The following is an 18225-nucleotide window of genomic DNA, read 5'->3' as shown; positions in this document are numbered from 1 at the left end:
CTCGCCGGAGTGCTTCGGCAGTGGCTGCACCACCTTCCTCCGCCTCCTGGTCATCGTGCACCACGGCCCATAGGTCGTTTTTTGTTCCTCCATCTCTGGTTGACCCGACTCCTTTTCCTCCCGCGCCTGTCCCCCTTCAGCATCATCCGTCGCGTTCCCCTCCGCCTCTTCTTTACTCATATGTTCGCAACCAGCCGCCCGATGGCCAATCCTGCCGCATCGATAGCAGAACATAGGTATATTCTCATAGACCACCCTCAAGTCCACCTTGTCCTCTTTTGGTCCTAGCCATACCGCCTTCTTGAGAGGTTTCTCAAGCTCTATCTCCACGCACACCCTGGCAAACCTACTTCTTGTGTGATCCATCGTCGTCTCATCCACTCTCAGTGGTTTCCCAAAGTACCCCGCCACCGGCACTAAAGCTTCCAGTTCCCAGTACTCCTGCGGGAGGTTGTGCAACTGAATCCATACTGGAGCGGACGTGAATGCCTCGCCCGAGGGTCTAAAGTTGTTCCTCCACGGAATAAGGTGGAGAACTCTTCCTTGTATAGTCCACGGTCCCTTCGTTAGCGCATGGACCATGTCTTCCTCCTTTTCGAACCGGAAAGGTAATAGCCGCCCGACATGTCCGACGCCGCGAATCGATCTATGCCGTTCCATAATCTACTTAGGTTGCGCTTCAACGGTTCCAACGGTAGGCTGCGCCCCAAGAACCTTCCAAAGAGGGTAAGTTTCCACATAGGCTCCTGCACCTCTCCGAACTTCCGGGTCTATGATTATGCGGTCTTCCGTTTGCTCTCGCAGCTTGGCCAATATTTCCTCCGGGATGCGGCCATTCAATCCTTTTGCCGGTCCGCTCGTTCCCTTGGCCGGTTTTCCTCCCGCTGCTACGGACGCCCATGAGCGCCTAGGTCCTCCTTCCTGCTCTCCTTCTGTAGCCTGCGTATCCCCATTTTGACTCTTCCCCCCAACCGCCTGGTCCGGTGATGGAGTCGCCATCTCCTCTCCAGAGAATGGTATGATTATCCTGACATCACACGCAACCAATCATAATCTTGCAAAACTCTCTCTCTCTCTCTCTCTCTCTCTCTCTCTCTCTCTATTCCACTCCGAAGATAGAAAAGAGATAAGAAACAAGAATGGCGCACCAAAGTAATCGTCGCCTCTCATTGCCCCTGCGCCTGCAGCAATTACATTACATCAGACCCTATAGGGAAAGAGTAATAGATCACCTGCATGTAGGCGTGCAGGAACTTGCTACAGTCTGTCACATTCAAACTAGAAAGGATTTGGGCCCTTCGGGGACTGCCGCGTATAGAGATTGTAGGAAATTTGCGCGGTAGAAGCTCCAGACAATCTTCTCTTCTTTTTTCCCCTTTTTTTTAAGGCCTGGTAGAGTGGTATTACGTCCTTTTCTATTCTAACGAAGAAGATTTTTATTCTCTCTCTCAAAAAAGAAAAGAAAAAAAAGTACTGTTAATTGATTTTTTTTAGGGTAGAGATCTACATGAGGTGTTACAGTGAAAGGGAAAAAAAAATTCTTGATCAACACCATAATTTTAACAAGATAATTTGAACCCAATCATATTTCATATGAAAATAAGCTGATATTTATTTCAATAAAACTAGCTTGGCAACAGTACATAGATTATATATACACTGGCAAATACCAAAGAAGCCTACCTAAAAGAAAAGTTGAATTCAAATTTACAGTGATATAAACAGAAGAATTGTGCTTAGATGCATATGTACATTGCCGCAGGCATAAAGATTATAAGCAACAAAAGCAATAAGCCATTCCCATTTCCTCAAGTAAATCTTCATAACTTCTGAATGCAATAAAGAGTTTCTCAAACGCCTAGCTTCTCCCTTCGTTTTAATGTTTCCTCCTCCTCTTTATTCTTTTCCCTTTTTTGTATATGATATACTAAGAATCATCCACAAGGAAAAGAATGCAGTATTATAAGGCCAGGTTGGAGGTGATTCATCAGCTTTGAAGAGAAGAAAGCCATTCATCTATAATTTTCTTGCCTTCTGCACAACAGAAACCAAAAGTACCATTAAAACTACATCTATCAAATAGAAGTTACAATATGGAATTATAATATCACTATAGTTTCCAAACTAGATCGAAATCAGAAAAATATAATGAAATACGTGTCTTGACAAATCATACAAACAAAAACAGAAGAATTCAACGCAATAGTTTAATGAATATGCAGCAAAGAGATGAGATGCAAACTCTCTCTTTCGCTGAAGTGAAATCTCAGCGGAGGAATTGAATATCAGATGCCAAAAACTAAACAGTACAATAATCAGTAGGCAACTAGGAAAAGCAAAATGACGGTAAGCTCAATGGCGCAGGTACAAAAGTTTTAGCTGGTCGTAAAGCACCATGAACAACTACGAATGACTTAATAAGAAACAATAAGAGAAACTGGAAATTTACAAGGTGACTATAATTGGGCAATCGAGACTCGGAAACATATTGGAGGAACAAAAGGAGTAATTACAGAGAAATAAGAAGAAATCCTTGAGGTGCGTTTACTTGCAATGATGCCAGATAATTCCGCCAATAACAATATTAGCATTGAATTGGTTTACTGCATCTTCATTAGATACACGGCATACAGTTGCTTCTGACAGGACTAAAAAATCCAGAGGCAGACAAACAAGAAAAAGAATCTTCTCCTGAAAGAAGATACATGTTGCTAGTGCAGAATCAGAAATAAGCACCAAGTAGAACAACACAAAATGCAAATTCACAGACCTTCAGAAAGGGGAATGCATGTCCATACAAATAACACTGACCGCAATTTCATGGATTTATGGGGTAGCAGAAAGGGGCTATTTTTCAGCCATCAGGGCAATACTGATGATGGATATATGCTTATGAATGATTTACACAAAACATCATAAAAAATACTTTGTTGGTGAGCCAAAGGCAAGACATAGGAAGATGTCCATAATTTATCTTGATCCAGCTGATTCTGAGACAGAATTTAACACTACAAACTCAAGGGCAAAGAAATCTTGCAGCTATGCATCCTCTAACTCGTCTCATCACCTTCAGCAGTCCTGAATTGATATTAACTATTTGTCTCATAGAGTTTAATCAGCTTATTGAGTCGAGAAATGGATAAGTATGGCGCTACAAGATACCTCAAAACAGCGATTATGTCCTACATAGCTAAAAGCAATACTTTGGCAGTTGATTCAGTACTTTAACCTCATATAAACTAACACATTGCTGTAATAAACTGAGCAATTAACTAAGAATTAGTGAAGTGCCGAGTAAAAGGATAAGTTTCACTCACCAGGAAGTCTATCATCCCTGAGAATGTTAAGACCCAGCACCTGAGTGTTGGAACTCTCGCCGTGCTCACAGCGACCGCGGCCATAACAAGGCACGAGGACGGCGAAGCTGTCCTCGGTTTCAGTCTCGCCGTGGAAGCCAGGGGCGTGCGGTTCCAACCACCCGATCGACCAGTCGGAATCATCCGAATCCGTATCCGTACCCGATGTCCATCCTCCTCCATCCGAGGGCACTAAAACAATGTCATACTCCTTGTCGATTCTCCTTTCCTCTCTTCTCCGCCGCTTCCTCATCTCGGTCTTCTTCCTCAACGAGGAAGGCATGCTTGGCCCATTGACTGGTGGAAACTTCACGGAATCCATTTCCCTTAACACGGATGGGAGATCCGGAGAAGAGCTCAGAGATGAATTGGGGGTCTTGGGATCTTTCCGCCCCCAAATCCAATAAGAGAGTCGGGTAAAAGGAATAACCATTCTTCCTCAGGAAGAAATAAAAAATTCGTTTTTAAATCTGCGAAAAATAAATTAAAAACGATCAAAGAGAAACTTCTCATGAATCAAGCACCCGTTTTTTTTTTTTAATTTCTAAAATTAATACGCAAGATCCCTCCTTTTTAAACAATAATTTTTCTGAACGAAACAAGAAATCTGAAATCACAAATAAGTCAGTAATCAGCAAAAAGAATCGCTATTTTTTAACTAAATAAATATTCCCCATTTCCTGGCCAAAGGTAAATCCTTGCCCTGCTCTTTAACAAAGAAAAAAGAAATCGCGAAATTCACAAATAGAAAGAAAGAACCCTAATTCTTCCAAAAATCCTCCATTAATTCCTAACAGAAGGCCCAATCTCTTGCCTGCTCCCTCGAATTCAAACCCAATCCGGCCCCGATCGAATGGCTCTCATCCCAACAGCCCTCCACCTTCTCAACCGGACGGTGATCGGAGACTTCCTCCCTTCCCCCAATTTCGCCGATTAGAATAACAAATCAAAGAATTGAGGAGAAGAGAGAGACGATAGATCTACAATTTTACGTGTACTCCAATCTCGCGTTCCCGCCTTTTATAGCCGCTCGATCTGATCTATCTCGAATCCAGCCGATAATCAACGGTCGAAATCGCGATTACCAATCTCGAGAAACTCACAGCCGTCCAATCGTGCTTCGCCAATCATTAAACTGGGTTGGAATCCTTTGACAACTAAATGACGTAATTTAAATCCACCACTCACCGGAAGCACACGTGTCGCTTCCGCACTGCTACGAAATTATGTCATCCAACTCCGTATCTATGAAGGCCGGTGGAAAATATTGGGTAAAGTTTCCACATAACACCCTGCATTATTAGTAATTATTCTATCCACATTCTGAACCTTGGACTCCAAAGATTGCTTCTTCTTTTTTTCACATGCTCGTTTGATTAAATCATACACGTGTTTTAAACCATCTTTAGCTTTGGGTAGGTGTTGGTGTTGCTTGCAGACTTTGTTTACTTCTCCCAAATTATTATTTTTACCTTGAGTCATTAATAATATCTCTCGTCTAGATTGCGTGTGAGATATTATTATCCAAATAATTAATAAAATCTACTTACTAGTTCACGAGGGATCTTGTCCTTTTATTCTTTCTGGCTAATGTGATTATGATGCCTTTTATTCCTTGGTAAAAGTAGTCACAAATCTCAACTTAAATAATGGCAAACTTTGACTTATAAAATTTCTGCTGTTAGTATGGCTTCATAGTATCTTCATTTCTTGGAAGGTGGGTGTTTGAATCTTCAAACATAACTTGGGGTTTCTTTGAAAAGTTCAGAATGTTTCAGATGAGGATGCACTTATAATAAATTCTTCCAAGAATCCTTCAAAGCAAGACCACTCTATTGGAGTAGATTTCTTCAGTTAAAGTTGGGTAGAACTTGAAGAAACTTCCTAAGAATTATCTAATGTTCTATAGAAACTTTGAATCACTTGCAAGGCAAGTAGTATTTTGTATTCTTTTTACCCAGGCCAAACTGGAATTTAGACTAAAGAAATGTTGTCATCTATCTACATATTGGAAACAAGAAAAAGAAATGACAAAGGAGTCTTCTTGATGCATCTACATCACAATCCAAATACTAAGTGGACTCACTATATAACTGGGAATATATTTTACTAGATTACAGTATCTAAAAGGTTTAACATCTTGTGCAATCTACCCTGATATATTGCAATCAATATCTGAATATCTTATCATCTGTCAGGATATGGAGGACCACTGAAAGTAACCAATATTTCCTCAAGGGGAGATGAACTATATGTGATGCAGGTTACACTTTTGTGTCATAAGGGGTCTACTTCATATTTACCATCAATAACTATTATGGCAGGCTATGGGTATTTTAAGTTCTTTTATGTTGTGCAATTTGAAGCTAAACTATTATGATGTGAAGATTTTTAATAGATTAGCTTGAGTCCAATTGGGTCACCACTCATCTGGTTGGCTTTCATGCTCATCAAACTCTGAAGACATAAATTTAATCAAACAGATCACTGGTCACCTATTTTGATGCAACCTCAGAAGAAACAGAAAAACATTTCATTCATCTTACTAAATATTTTTCACAGTTTTCAAGGGACCGTTCAGCATCTTCATCTTCTTTTATCTGCAGAAGCTTCACATTGTTTACTGCCATTTCCCACCTTGGATACCTTTGAATTATAGATAGAACAGCATAAGGGCCCATAACTGATAAGAATGAGACATACTGTGTGTCCTTCCTCAGGTGCTCAAATATGTTACTAGATTAAAATTGAACCATTTTATTATAATGGTTTGACCTAGCAAGTACCAATAAGGTTACAAAGTAGCTATAATTTGAGTCATATAGGAAAGAAGGAAGCTCTCAATACCAGGACACAAGTCCTTTCCAAGTAGGAAAGTGGGTCATCTCTCTATTTGCATTGGGTTATTACTCACTATTAAAACCCCTCACTTGGTTTAGCCACATTGATAAAATAGGACATTGAGCTACTACTCTCACCACCAAACTCCACACCCATGCCATGCCTATACTCCTCTATCTCCTCCTTGGCCACTCTCTCCATCCCCATGAGCCCAACTGAAGACCTTTGAGTTGCCATGGCCACAGGGATCTCATAGTACGCCGGCGAAGAGGGCCCCGTCGACGGACCCGGGCTAACCGAGGGGAGCTTCGAGAGAAGGGCTTCAAGGCTGCTCATCGATGGCATGACTCCAATCTGCTGGCTAAACTGATCGTAGAACTCCACCGGTGGCGGTGCAAGCCCCGGGGAGTGGACTTGCAGATTCTCTGGCGCACTCGGGAATGCCGACGACGAGGGATGAGGCAACAGGACGCCGGGGATGCTCTCAAGATAGCTAAACTTCTTGCGAAGCATAACCACGTAGCTGAGGTCCTCCACCACCTTCATTGGCATGGTTGAGATAGAGAGATTAGATACAATCATTAGCTTGTCATGGGTTATCAAGTAATTGGTCATCAACCATGCACGTATGCATGCACGAGTGGATCGACAAGAGTAGAGTATAGAAGAAGACCTTGCTCATAGCTCCCAATTGTACTACACCTTCTCTGACTGCTATTAGAGCTATGGTCTGCATGATGAGGATATTAACAAATTAGTTTAATAGCTATAGTGCAAGGGGTAAAGGTAACAGATAGTATGCAATATTGTAGTTTGTGGACCTTGATACCAGACTGGAACTGAGCCTCCCATGTCCTTGGATGCTGAAAGAAATGGGTTATAAAAAGATATAAATATTGACAACATTTTGCTTTCTTTGAGACCCAAAACGAGAATCAAACTAAATTGATGAACATACATAATCTGCAGGATTGTTCCAAGTGGAGAGGAAATTGACCTCATGATCTTGGGGCTCCTTGAACACCCATTTGTGGCTGTGATCTGCTGCTACTTTCCCAATCAAGCTACCAAAGGATAAGAGGAAAAGAAGAGGAAAAATGACATGTCAAGAAAGTTCAGTATGTGCATGATACAAAATTGATTATCTCTGTGCTAAACCCACCCTTCCCCATAGTTATAGATCTCATGTGACATCTTGAAGAAGAGCTCGGGTTGAAGGCCTTTCGTCTGTTGTGCTTCACAGTCTGTGTAACCTGCCATGGCTTGCTGTTCACAGATGGAAGCAGCAAAGTTGCAAAATCCATCTTCCCATACTAGAATCCTATGGTACATATATACAAACGTTTTAGAGAGAGAAAGAGAGTAAAAGAGAGGGGAATATGAAGCAAAAACTCGTACCAATTCCTCCTGTTTCCTCTAGTTCTATCATAAACCCCAGCTTGGAGATCCCATCTGCCAAATAAGATAGAGAAGAACAATGAGATCCAGATGGCTAAAAAAAACCCACGAATTGCACTTCTTGGCTCTCTTTTTTTCCTCTCTCTTTTTTCCAAACTCACTTTGGTGGTGGGTAGTTTCTAGGCAAGATCCTCCAAAACACAGCATACACCCACTGGGAATTTTCATGGATACACAAGCTTCTCAGTGTGTGTTGCAGGAGATGGGTAAGCGCTAATGGATTGATTTGTTCCTCCATTGCAAAATCCTTTAAACTCTCAGATGGGTATCTCCATAACACCTCTCTCTCTCTCTCTCTCTCTCTCTCTCTCTCTACCCTCTTATTTGTAAGGCCACCAAAAGAAATATACTTAGACCAATTATATAACCCTCGCCCTCTCTCTCTCTCTATTGTGGGCGTATAGGTACAGTATTTAATCATGAGATGCATTGCCCCAAATTTTACCGAATATGATCTCAGAGAGCCCCACTTTTAATTATTCTCGGTTTCCAAGATCCCTCCTCCTACTCTATCTTTGCTTCATCATTACATTTCCGTTTCCCTCTGCCCTCATCTTAGATCACTCAATCTGAACAAAGACCAATCTAATTATAGTTCTAGACCTCAAACTGTGGGGCTTCATTTTGTCATATGAGGCCCCCACTATCTCCCTCTCTCATCTACATCTGCCACCTAATAATTTGCACTCATTTCATTCTAGAGGTCGTGTGGGGACAAATTTATAACTCGGAAAATCTAGCTGATATTGGTAATTTGACTATTTAATTATTGATTTCAGACTGCATCGAATGGAATATAAATAAATCGTCTAATTCTAAATCAATCTCATGTCATTTCATGCAGTTCAATACCATCAACCAAAAGAGTCAAAAACTATGTCTAACAAAACATAATGGCTTCGTAGAAAATGAATAGCAGATGCATGTGAACATGAGAATTATATTGAAAGGATAGGTAGCAAATACCTTATCTGTACCAATCTCTGTGATGATTCTCCACGTGGACTAAATTTGAAGAAGTCTAATTTTTTGTCTAATAGTACCTACTCCCATGCATAAACATTTGCCAATATTCCTACGTTTTGCTTTTCAGAATTATTTAAGTTTCTCTAAGAAGCACCTACATTACCTAGCATGCATTTTAACTGTCTTATGTGCATTGTAATCATTCAAAGAAAGGCGAAGCATCAAGTATATGTGAGAAAAAGGTGCACATCTTATAGCTTACTTAGATGCACACCATGGAACAATGGCATGTGAATCTAGTGGTTATGATCAAAGCCTAATCCCTATACATGCACTTTTATCACAACAATTAGTAGAAAGAAGCGTGATAGAAAGATATATGATGTTGAGCTACTGGAAATGGATTCAGAGTACTCTGTCCTTTGAGATTGTATGATGACCAAAAGTGATTTTAGAGATATCAAACCCCAGTTTTCACATCTCTTTTCCCCCCTGACAGGGAAAGCAAGAAAGAACCAAACAGGACTTGACCACTTTGACCCACACCATCATAACAAATAACCCCCGAGTCTAATCCACATCATTCCATGTCTTGACCCTTCATGGGAACCTAATAAAGAGCCAATGGTACAGTACCAAATAGCTGAGCGATTGAGTGTCCTTCAGCCAAAGTAACCATTCATGACTCAAAAAGCAAGCCAGCTTTCTTCATTACTAGTACTTACAGAGATGCCCATCTTAATAATTTACCCTTTGTCCTATTTGTGGGTGCGTGGAAAAAAACCATATATGTACGGAGATGGAGAGGATCCAAATCCAAGTATGAAAAGTTTAGATGTCCATATACCCATCACATATCTGCATGGCCTGAGACTAAGAGTGACATAAGCAAGAGTAGCCATATTTGTAGTTGATGTTGGATTCCATTTTGATTGCAAGAATAGGATCATATGGATTTGTTTTTGCTAATTATTATCCACATTCGATCTTTTCTTTGTATGATTGTGGATTACTAGCGACCTCATGAAATGGGGAGCCGGGTATGGATGAAATGGACGGCATGACAGAGGAGTCTGGTGAAGATAACAAGTGGACTCCTGTCCTAATTATTTAATATCATCCCATTCCACTCCAAGCCCCATATGCAACAAGAAATATAAAATTTAAAAGATCATTTGAGGGCTTCGTATGAGAAAACTGTGAGCAAACTTCCAGACAAGGGGGCAGATCAATGAACTATTTACACCCTTAAAGCAGGCAACACACCTTCTTACAATATGCTCAATTTTGCCACAGGAAAAATCCATACCTGTACATTTGTTTGTAAGATGCTGGCCAAGAAGACATTTGTTCAGGTAGAAGGTCTTGCTCTAAAGATGGTAATTTTTTTGTTTTGACTCATGTCAAGACCTTAATTTCAGTGCCATCTGTGCTGATATGTGTCTCTGTTGGTTTTTATAATATATCACATCAGGCTCTGTTTGCTCCTGCCTTGGTTTTATTGCATAATTATAGCAGAGTTCTGCATTTCCCGATATGGATTGAATGTTTCTTCCTCTTCCTCTCATTGCCTGCAGGATTGCATAGAATGCCTCATAAAAAAGAAAGTATATACTAAGATTTAATGCAAGGTAAAAGTTTGCAATAATATATACCAATTTGGCCATCTGGGCATGATGACACTGGTGCAATAACAAGACTAAATAAAAATTACTAGAAATCATGTGGATAAGGAATTATACATCATTTTTTTTTGGAGAAAGATCGGATATTTATTTATTTTTTTCCTCCATGTGAAGCTGCACAACATGAGCCACCAACTTGCTAATTGTTGATTTATAGAGAAATAAATAGTGCATAAGGATTGGCATCATTTAACTCTACTAACAATTATACCCACATGCTCAAAGTGAATAAATCTGCATGAGCCAAATGAAATGAAAGAAAAACACGGAGTTGGATTATAAAATGCAGAATAAGGTGGGTTAAAAATTAAAATGAGAATATATACTCTTCAAGAAAAGATAAGAAAGGAGCTGGTTTGGTCATTGCTGCCTCAAGCCATTGCTGCCAATTCCAACTTCTCTACCGAGGAAAATTCCAAGCTGATCACGAGATGCCTTTTGCTAGTCACATCTTGGCATCTAATTGAAAAGATGGTGCACCTTTTCCCTGCATTTATGCAGGAAAATAGGGTTCTACATAGAAACTTCATGGCTTCCCTCCTGCCAAACTTTTACCACACTCTCTCTCCCCCTTTTTTTTTGCCCACTTTGACCAGGTAGAGCAGTAATACATGATTACCTGGCAACAGTTTTACCAAATGAGAGTACAAAAGGCTAACCAAATGATTCGCTGCTTTATCACATCGTTGTAATCTCATGAGAAAGCAATTGCTATACTTGCATTTTGATATTTGTCTTCCTATAAATGAATTTGGGTGGTGTTACAAAGACTTTTTTTTTAACCAAACTAGCCTTTTTTTATATTTTATTTATCGGAATAAATTTCACCTCAAACTTAATATTAAAATGAGTAAGAAATACTATAGCTATATGTAAAACTCTGGTAAATTCAGCATTTTATCTTTGGATAACGACGCTAAAAAAGTTCATTTATAAAACACTAAATTGTTCATTATTTTATGTTTAAAAATGCTGAAGAATTGAGCGTTTTATCTAAATGAACTGAGAAATTTTTTTAAAATAAAATTTGAATGAGCTACAGTCTTTTCTTTTTGGCGATTTATAGCGCAGTTAGTTTCAAAAATAACTACAATATTTTAATTTATAAAAGTCTTTCATATATTCGTGATATATTTTATGACTAAAATAAATAACCGAGCAGAAAGTTATGATACTATAAACGTTTTCTTTATATTTTTATCTATATCGATCTTGGGTAGTATTTTTAATAATAAAAACTTAATAATTAGCATTTTATGTGTATTATTTTTTTATAGTAAATTATTGAAATGATTAGTATTTTAACTTTTGATCGAATAAAATATTTAACAGTTAAGTGTTTTAATTAAGACTACAATAGAATAGACCTATTTTTGTAATAAGTTTGCCGTGTAAGCTATTTTGATTTTAAAAAAAACAACTAAGAACAAGTCTATTCGGGTCAAAAACTCGTTACAAACTTCAAAATGGTACAATAGTACTATCAGAATTAGGAATCCAGCAGTACTGAAAAGCCTGCTAGGTTCAACTAGTGGAAACAGAATAGGAGGACAAGAGTAGTTTGCCTAGGAAGTTTGGTCTGACCTATGCTACTTTAGCTTATGTGATCTTGTGTAGTGGAGACAAGGAGAAAAGAAAACAATAATGCAAGCATTATGATGCGTAATAGTATTATGATGGCAACACAAAATATAAAGCTCAAACTAAATCCTTACACAAACTTATTCGGAGAAGTGGTATGCTTATTCAATTTGCAGCACTGCCATTAACTTACGTTAGAAGAAGAAAGAAGAGTAATAGAAGACAAGCTAAGCATATAACTTTGCTGTATGTTTAAAATAGTAGGTAAGTTCCAAAACTTCATATATAAAATATAAAGAGCAATGGACTGTTAATTTTCCATAGAAAAGACTAATTCCCTGTAGATGACCAATAAATAGGGAGCAGACCATAACGTAGGCATAGGTAGCACATAACTTTTGCTGTATGTTTAAAATAGTAGGTAAGCTCCAAACTTCATATATAAAGAGCCATGCACTGTTAATTTTCCATAGAAAAGACTAATTCCCTGTAGATGACCAATAAATAGGGAGCAGACCATAATGTAGGCATATGTAGCACAAGATAGTAGGCTCCTGTTGATGGACCATAAGGCAGATCTGGATTCTAAGAGGATTGCCAGTACTAATGATTTGCTAAGTTAACAGTATCTGGAGACAGCTTCTCCTTTGGCATTTAATTGCCCACTATCTTGCCCTTCTGGAACTTGATGTGGACTCGCTTGTAGCCTTCTTATCATCCAATAAATGCCATAGGAAAGAAAGGAGGAAAATCCAAATAAATGCTGGGTGCTTTAAAAATGAATCAGCCTTCTTGGAAAAGATTGACTGAGCTCTGACCAGCAACTAAGGACTGTCACATATATTGGATCCCTAACTGATGGCTACAATTCCAACCACTTTATGCAGGTCCTGATCTAGTCTTGCATGTTGGAAACAGAGGCATAAAGCCAATCAAACAAAGTGGTACTTTTACTTAAAAACTTACTTTGCTTAATTAACTCCATGCTTCTGATCTGCCTGGGTTGTTGATGGGACTAAGCACAAGTTTAGAGAGTCAATTACTAAGGTTCTGGATGGCTAGCATCATTGAATGAGGAAGAAAAGATAATCTTTTTCTTGTCATGATCCTTCTTTTCCCTGGCTTTGAAAGAGACCTGCATCAATGGAAGGATGGAATAGGTATCTCAGCTTTGCTGTAGAACATGTGAGCATCATCACTGTAACTATTCCTAGTCTTTCTCTTTGAGTTTTCCCCTTAAAATCCTATTCTTTTTTAGGTAATACTCTTTAAATTTGGTGTTAGTGTGTTTATCTCTCAAAAACTTATTTTTTTGTGTGACACAACAGTTAACATCTGAACTACTTAATCTGTGAAGGAGAAAATAATCATTTTTTTAATATCAAATTTAGAAGGATATACATAAAAAATGAGGAACATACTATATATATCAGGAACAGAAAGATGAATTTTTAAATAGTTCATTATAAAGTCGAGAAGATGATAGTAGAAAACACCATTACTGACAGGAACCCAATATTGGTGATAAACTTGCAGACTCGCAGCAAGATTCCAACACTGTTTGACAGAATGCAGCTACAGAAGACTGCAAGTACAACAAAGATTAAACACAAGAACAGTCGCATAATGTTGCACCAACTTAGGACCACAGTTTTTATCTGGAGTCAACTGCTCTAACTCACCTGTGTTAAAAACTTCTAGTTAATGAAGAACTACGCATTTATGTTACTTTGTTTACAGAGGTGGAGTTGTACCTTATAAGGATCTAGGTAGGGAAATGCACATGAAATTGCTTCTGTTTTAGGGGATTGACAGATGGATCTCTATTGCGTATGATTATAGTACTGGACAAACAGTTGAATGGCAATATTATGATCAGAAAGACTTGAACCTTATAACACAAGATACTGAAATACAACTGGGAAAGAAAAAGTTTTGACTGCCAAAGTTGATTAAACATTCAAAAAATAATCCCACTTGTTAAACACGATGCATGGTTGAACAGTTGGTAGAAGATTTTTGAACTAAGATCGTAAGAAATCTGAGTTTGAGCTAACTTATACCAAAGGGCATGAATAGATGGTGTCATCCACCAATATAATAGGAGGACCATCAAATCAATTCAAAGGGTGTGGACCATGATATGGTGCCTTAACCAACTATTACCATGACCCTGCAATTGCTATGGACATTATCTATCTACTGACCCTCCTTGCATATTTTCTTCTCTCCCGTAATACTTGAAGCACAAAAGTCAACTCATGCTCTATGCATCGTTTAACTTTCTCACCTCTTTACAGAAGGGATGGCACATGGAAGAGGAGATTATTATGGCGTCGATCATAACATTCTGTGGCTTACTTTCATTCTTGGTTCCTTGATTGATGGATGCCTCACCAAACAACAAAGAGCCTACATCAGTACATTGTTTGCTAGCAGGAAAGAGCGAGATCAAATCCCGAAAAGAAAGTTGAGGGAATCACATCAGGTCATCAGCAAATGTCAATGATGAATTATCTCCAGCAGGTTGTCAGGGAGATGTATAAAAATAAGAAAGCCTACACTGCATAATGGTTTGCAATTATTGAACAAACTAAACAACTCTAAAATCTTGTCAGGTGGACCCAAAGAGGATTGACGGCTGATCTACGGACAGCAGGATTGATAGAAATTTACTGTTAAATTGATAGAGAAGAGTTAAGCTTTTCTGCTTGTCTGAAAGCAATTGTAATCCTCAATAGTAAATCCACACTATTACCACGATTAACTACAAAGGCACATTGACAGCACTACACCTTTTGGTGTGAACAAACAATGTCCCGAAGTCCAATATCCATGTATTTATTTTATGTGAGGCACCTTAAACTACGTGAACTTCCTTGTAAACTGTTCATCAGCAATAGAAGCATTTACCACAAAGCAAGGCAAACAGTAGAGCAGTAGTTTTATTTCAGAATTCTGCCAGTTTTATATAAAGTATTGTGAGAATTACTTTATAGGTTAATGCATAAAAAGTAATATCATGCAGCGGAAACTCTTGAGATTCCCAATTAGACAGCTAATTATTGATATACACCAAGAGTTTCCAGGTAGGAATGCACAATTATATAGGATTATTGATCTCCATTTCGAAGATCAGTCACATAATATAAATGCCATTCGATCCAATTTATTCATGTGAAAAATGCTGAATACATAGTTGAGCATGTCGACAAACATATACAATAGATGTAGAGCAATTACTGTGTGTTTTTCAAACTAGAAAGGAATGGCTTAGTTTTGAACAAGAAAAAGACTATCTTCAATCAGGACAGGGAATGCAGTTCCTCTTCCTGCAATCACATGGAAGTCATCCAAGAAGAATGTTGACTCACAGCTATTAGGTAGCAATTGTCCCATGCTCAAATTCATACCTACCAATTTGGTAGGTATTTGGTCATGACAATGTTCTATTTTGAAGCGACATCATGGAAGGCAGTAGCCATGGAAGAGCACTCTTGCTAAAAATAAGTCCAGCAAGAGGAGATTAGAACACATTAATTTGTCCCTTCATGTGCTTTAGAAGTTAAACATAGCTTTTCTCCTACAGTACATAGCATTTACCAAACCCATAGAATTCAAGTTAGGCCTGTTCTTTATGTTTATCTTATGAGTTGTTACAGAATAAAACTTGCAGTCTTTCATGAATCCAAGAATGTACTGCAAGAACAAACAGGTGGGCAAGAATAGATCATGCACTAGCAGGCACACTGATAAGAAAAAAACAGAAAAAGGAGAGAAGCATGTGAAGGTGAAAAGAACAAGAAGTAGCTGCAGAGTTGGAGCGTGGGAAGAAGTACAGAGGAAAATGGAAAGTTGGCCACTGATATGTATGTTCCATAAGAAAAGAAATGGAACCTTTTTTCTCTTATAACTGAAAATTGCTTATGATCCAGCAATTGTAATCTCTTCCAAGAAAAAAGAACAGCTAACAAGTTATACGGAGAGGTGAGATACGGTTATACCAGTTTCCAACCGCTGGACTCTAGGTTTAGTCTTCAATTTAACTCTCATATTATTGACATAATGGCATCCTGAATAAGCTAGAATTGAGTTAAGAAGTTGATGCAAGTCTCTTGCAAGTTCTGCTATTTTTGTTTGACAGACCATGGGAAAGAAAGAAAATTCTAACAAAACCAAGACTTGAGAAGTTTTTAAATAGCATACATCATTAGTCATATAGTATCTAAGTTTATGATTTCCACTGAACTTTGTCAACATTTGATTGAAGAGATTCTTGTTGTGCCTGGCAATATTTATTTAACTTCAGCCCAATGTTTTAGGATAATGCACTCGTTAAACATTGCCCCACCTCTCCCTTCCAAGTGAATCTCACCTCCACCACTTCCTTCATTGAAGGTAACCCAGATACAGACCAAAGTTTAATCCATTTGAAAAAATGACCCAAACTCTAATACCCAGTTCTAAAAATAAACAAACTTTTACCATTAATTTAGGCCAACTGTTTCATTATATTGCATAAAAAGAATGACTATAAGAGCAATAAAATTGACACATTAATTGTCAAGAAAAATTCTAGTACAGATAAGCGCAAAAAATTAAAAGCATGACCAGATACCATTTTTAGACTGATTATTTCTTAGAATCCCCAATTGTTCACCACAACAGTAAGCGCTGACTACCGTCATAGCAACTCTTGCACCATGCACCCTGAACCACAACATGAGCCCTCATCAGGTTCTGACCCAGCTGAGAATATCCTTGTATGAAGCTAACTGGACCTGCATGAGCACATTGGTAGTGTTAAGTGCATCTGAGAAGCTGAAGCATTAGATTTGAATGCAGATAAACGAAGACAAATAATGAGACTTCATGTCATATTTCTAACCAGTTTATTGCAGATAAAATTGCTGCATGGTTGAAACTTGAAAATATACAGAGAAGTCCTAGTCATCTGCATTTAACTAAATTAGTCTGCTAAAATCATTACTAGTTGCTGGTGTAAGTATGAGAAAGTGTAATGTTTATGTATAACTGACAGTAACTATATTGTAGAGCTGCCGCCATTTCTAAAGTATGTTAATTTCAGAAATTAAGCCTGAAATATCTAATTGCTCAAGACAGTGAGCTCAGTGAGCTACTACATCACTACTGAGGTTCCCATAAGAAATCAAGTTATTTTTCCTGATATTCTCTAATTGTCATATTAAAAGATATTAGGAAATATCTTTTAATTGTGGAGTACTGAATTTCTTTTAATATCTTTTAATGACGGACTAATGAGGTTCCCATGAGATATTAGGAAATATTTAATTGCGGGAAATGGATTTCTCTTTCTGAATTTGCCATATTAGGCTTTGCATCAATATATATGAAGTCAAATCCAATACTCCTAAATCTAAGCATGCAGTTATGCACGATCAGCTAATCATCTAGAGGCCTGCTCATCTTAAACTATGTCAACCATCCTCATTATATATTACTTGTCAGATTGAATCGTGTGGTAAACAGTCTTCCATGAAGATGTTAAGTTAAAGAAAAGATGGTGCTATTAACAGCATAAACATATTCACATTTGTCCTATCCTCATTTACTCCGATCCAAATGAAGAATATAAGTTAAGAAATGATTTAAGAAAATTAAACGCCACGAGATCGCAACACAGCTGAATGAATCCAAAAAATACAATATATAGACAAATTTATCAGAACGGTAAGACGATTCACGTTTAAAAGTGGATAACCCGACACAGCTTATGTAACGGATAGGAGAAGAATTACTCGCATCAATGTATAGACAAAGAGCAAATCTCACTGAGCCTTCCGCGCCATTAGCAACAAAACCACTTCAACTGCTCCAAGAACAACACGATTACTGAGCCTTTAAGTCGAAATCGCCTATTCGTAAGCAAGAAGTCGCTCCGAGAACCAAGAGGCTAACACCATTAAGCATCAATTAAAAAGTCTCCGAGAGCAAAGAGGAGTTTAGCGATCTTGGAAGGGGGGGAAAGAACGATGAATAGGGATATTTTAACTTGATGGGCTTCATCCGATTGAAGAGTTGATCGACAGCGAAACTGAGAAAATTTTAGGCCTTTTATTTCTAGGCCGAGTCCATGAAAGCCCGCCTTATCTACATCAATTCCTGATATATTTATGTGGAGTAAAATGAAAAATAGTGGCGTTAACGTACAAAAGTAACAAAATAAATAAAAAAGCAACCATATTCTAAAATATAAAATTATAAATAACACCCGGTAGTTTATCAATACGACAAATAAAGCCCCTCTTTTTCGTTATTTACAAAGCTATGACTTTAGTTTAACAAAGGGGAGTACT

At 38.2% G+C, this 18225-nt stretch overlaps 2 protein-coding genes across 7 annotated transcripts; both read right to left on the bottom strand.

The window, feature by feature from the left end:
- Positions 1 to 1587: 1587 nt before the first annotated feature.
- LOC140799645 (uncharacterized) lies at positions 1588 to 4362 on the bottom strand. The gene is made up of 3 exons (XM_073154050.1): positions 4171 to 4362; positions 3318 to 3826; positions 1588 to 2034 (listed from the first exon to the last, which is right to left on the bottom strand). Exons 2-3 carry the CDS (start codon positions 3787 to 3789, stop codon positions 1988 to 1990), a joined length of 519 nt encoding a protein of 172 aa, XP_073010151.1. The 5' UTR covers positions 3790 to 3826; positions 4171 to 4362; the 3' UTR covers positions 1588 to 1987.
- Positions 4363 to 6089: 1727 nt separating this feature from the next.
- On the bottom strand, positions 6090 to 17941 carry LOC140799643 (protein RICE SALT SENSITIVE 3-like). Of its 6 annotated transcripts, none has more exons than XM_073154043.1 (10): positions 17668 to 17941; positions 16506 to 16668; positions 12854 to 13022; positions 9931 to 10192; positions 7596 to 7649; positions 7360 to 7518; positions 7156 to 7261; positions 7019 to 7060; positions 6871 to 6927; positions 6090 to 6737 (listed from the first exon to the last, which is right to left on the bottom strand). In XM_073154043.1, the coding sequence occupies exons 4-10, from the start codon at positions 9966 to 9968 to the stop codon at positions 6273 to 6275; spliced, it is 921 nt and encodes a 306-aa protein (XP_073010144.1). In that variant the 5' UTR covers positions 9969 to 10192; positions 12854 to 13022; positions 16506 to 16668; positions 17668 to 17941; the 3' UTR covers positions 6090 to 6272. The 6 variants fall into 6 exon arrangements, with proteins under 6 accessions (XP_073010144.1, XP_073010145.1, XP_073010146.1 ...); XM_073154044.1 differs by having other exon boundaries at positions 17672 to 17941; XM_073154045.1 differs by having other exon boundaries at positions 17702 to 17941.
- Between the last annotated feature and the right edge of the window lie 284 nt (positions 17942 to 18225).

This window comes from Typha latifolia, chromosome 13, assembly GCF_019914945.1.
Source record: "Typha latifolia isolate L0001 chromosome 13, TyphaL0001v2, whole genome shotgun sequence".
Taxonomy (NCBI): Eukaryota; Viridiplantae; Streptophyta; class Magnoliopsida; order Poales; family Typhaceae; genus Typha; species Typha latifolia.
This window is presented reverse-complemented; position numbering and strand designations above follow the sequence as displayed.

Excerpts from the sequence above, each read along its gene's own strand:
- LOC140799645 (XM_073154050.1), bottom strand. The coding sequence starts at position 3,789 with ATGGTTATTCCTTTTACCCGACTCTCTTATTGGATTTGGGGGCGGAAA. Across the intron at positions 2,035-3,317 it reads CAGGGATGATAGACTTCCTG|AAGGCAAGAAAATTATAGAT; the intron begins GTGAGTGAAACT and ends TCTGTTGTGCAG.
- LOC140799643 (XM_073154041.1), bottom strand. The coding sequence starts at position 8,085 with ATGCATCTCATGATTAAATACTGTACCTATACGCCCACAATAGAGAGA. Across the intron at positions 7,262-7,359 it reads ATCTATAACTATGGGGAAGG|CTTGATTGGGAAAGTAGCAG; the intron begins GTGGGTTTAGCA and ends ATCCTTTGGTAG. Across the intron at positions 6,928-7,018 it reads AGTTCCAGTCTGGTATCAAG|ACCATAGCTCTAATAGCAGT; the intron begins GTCCACAAACTA and ends CTCATCATGCAG.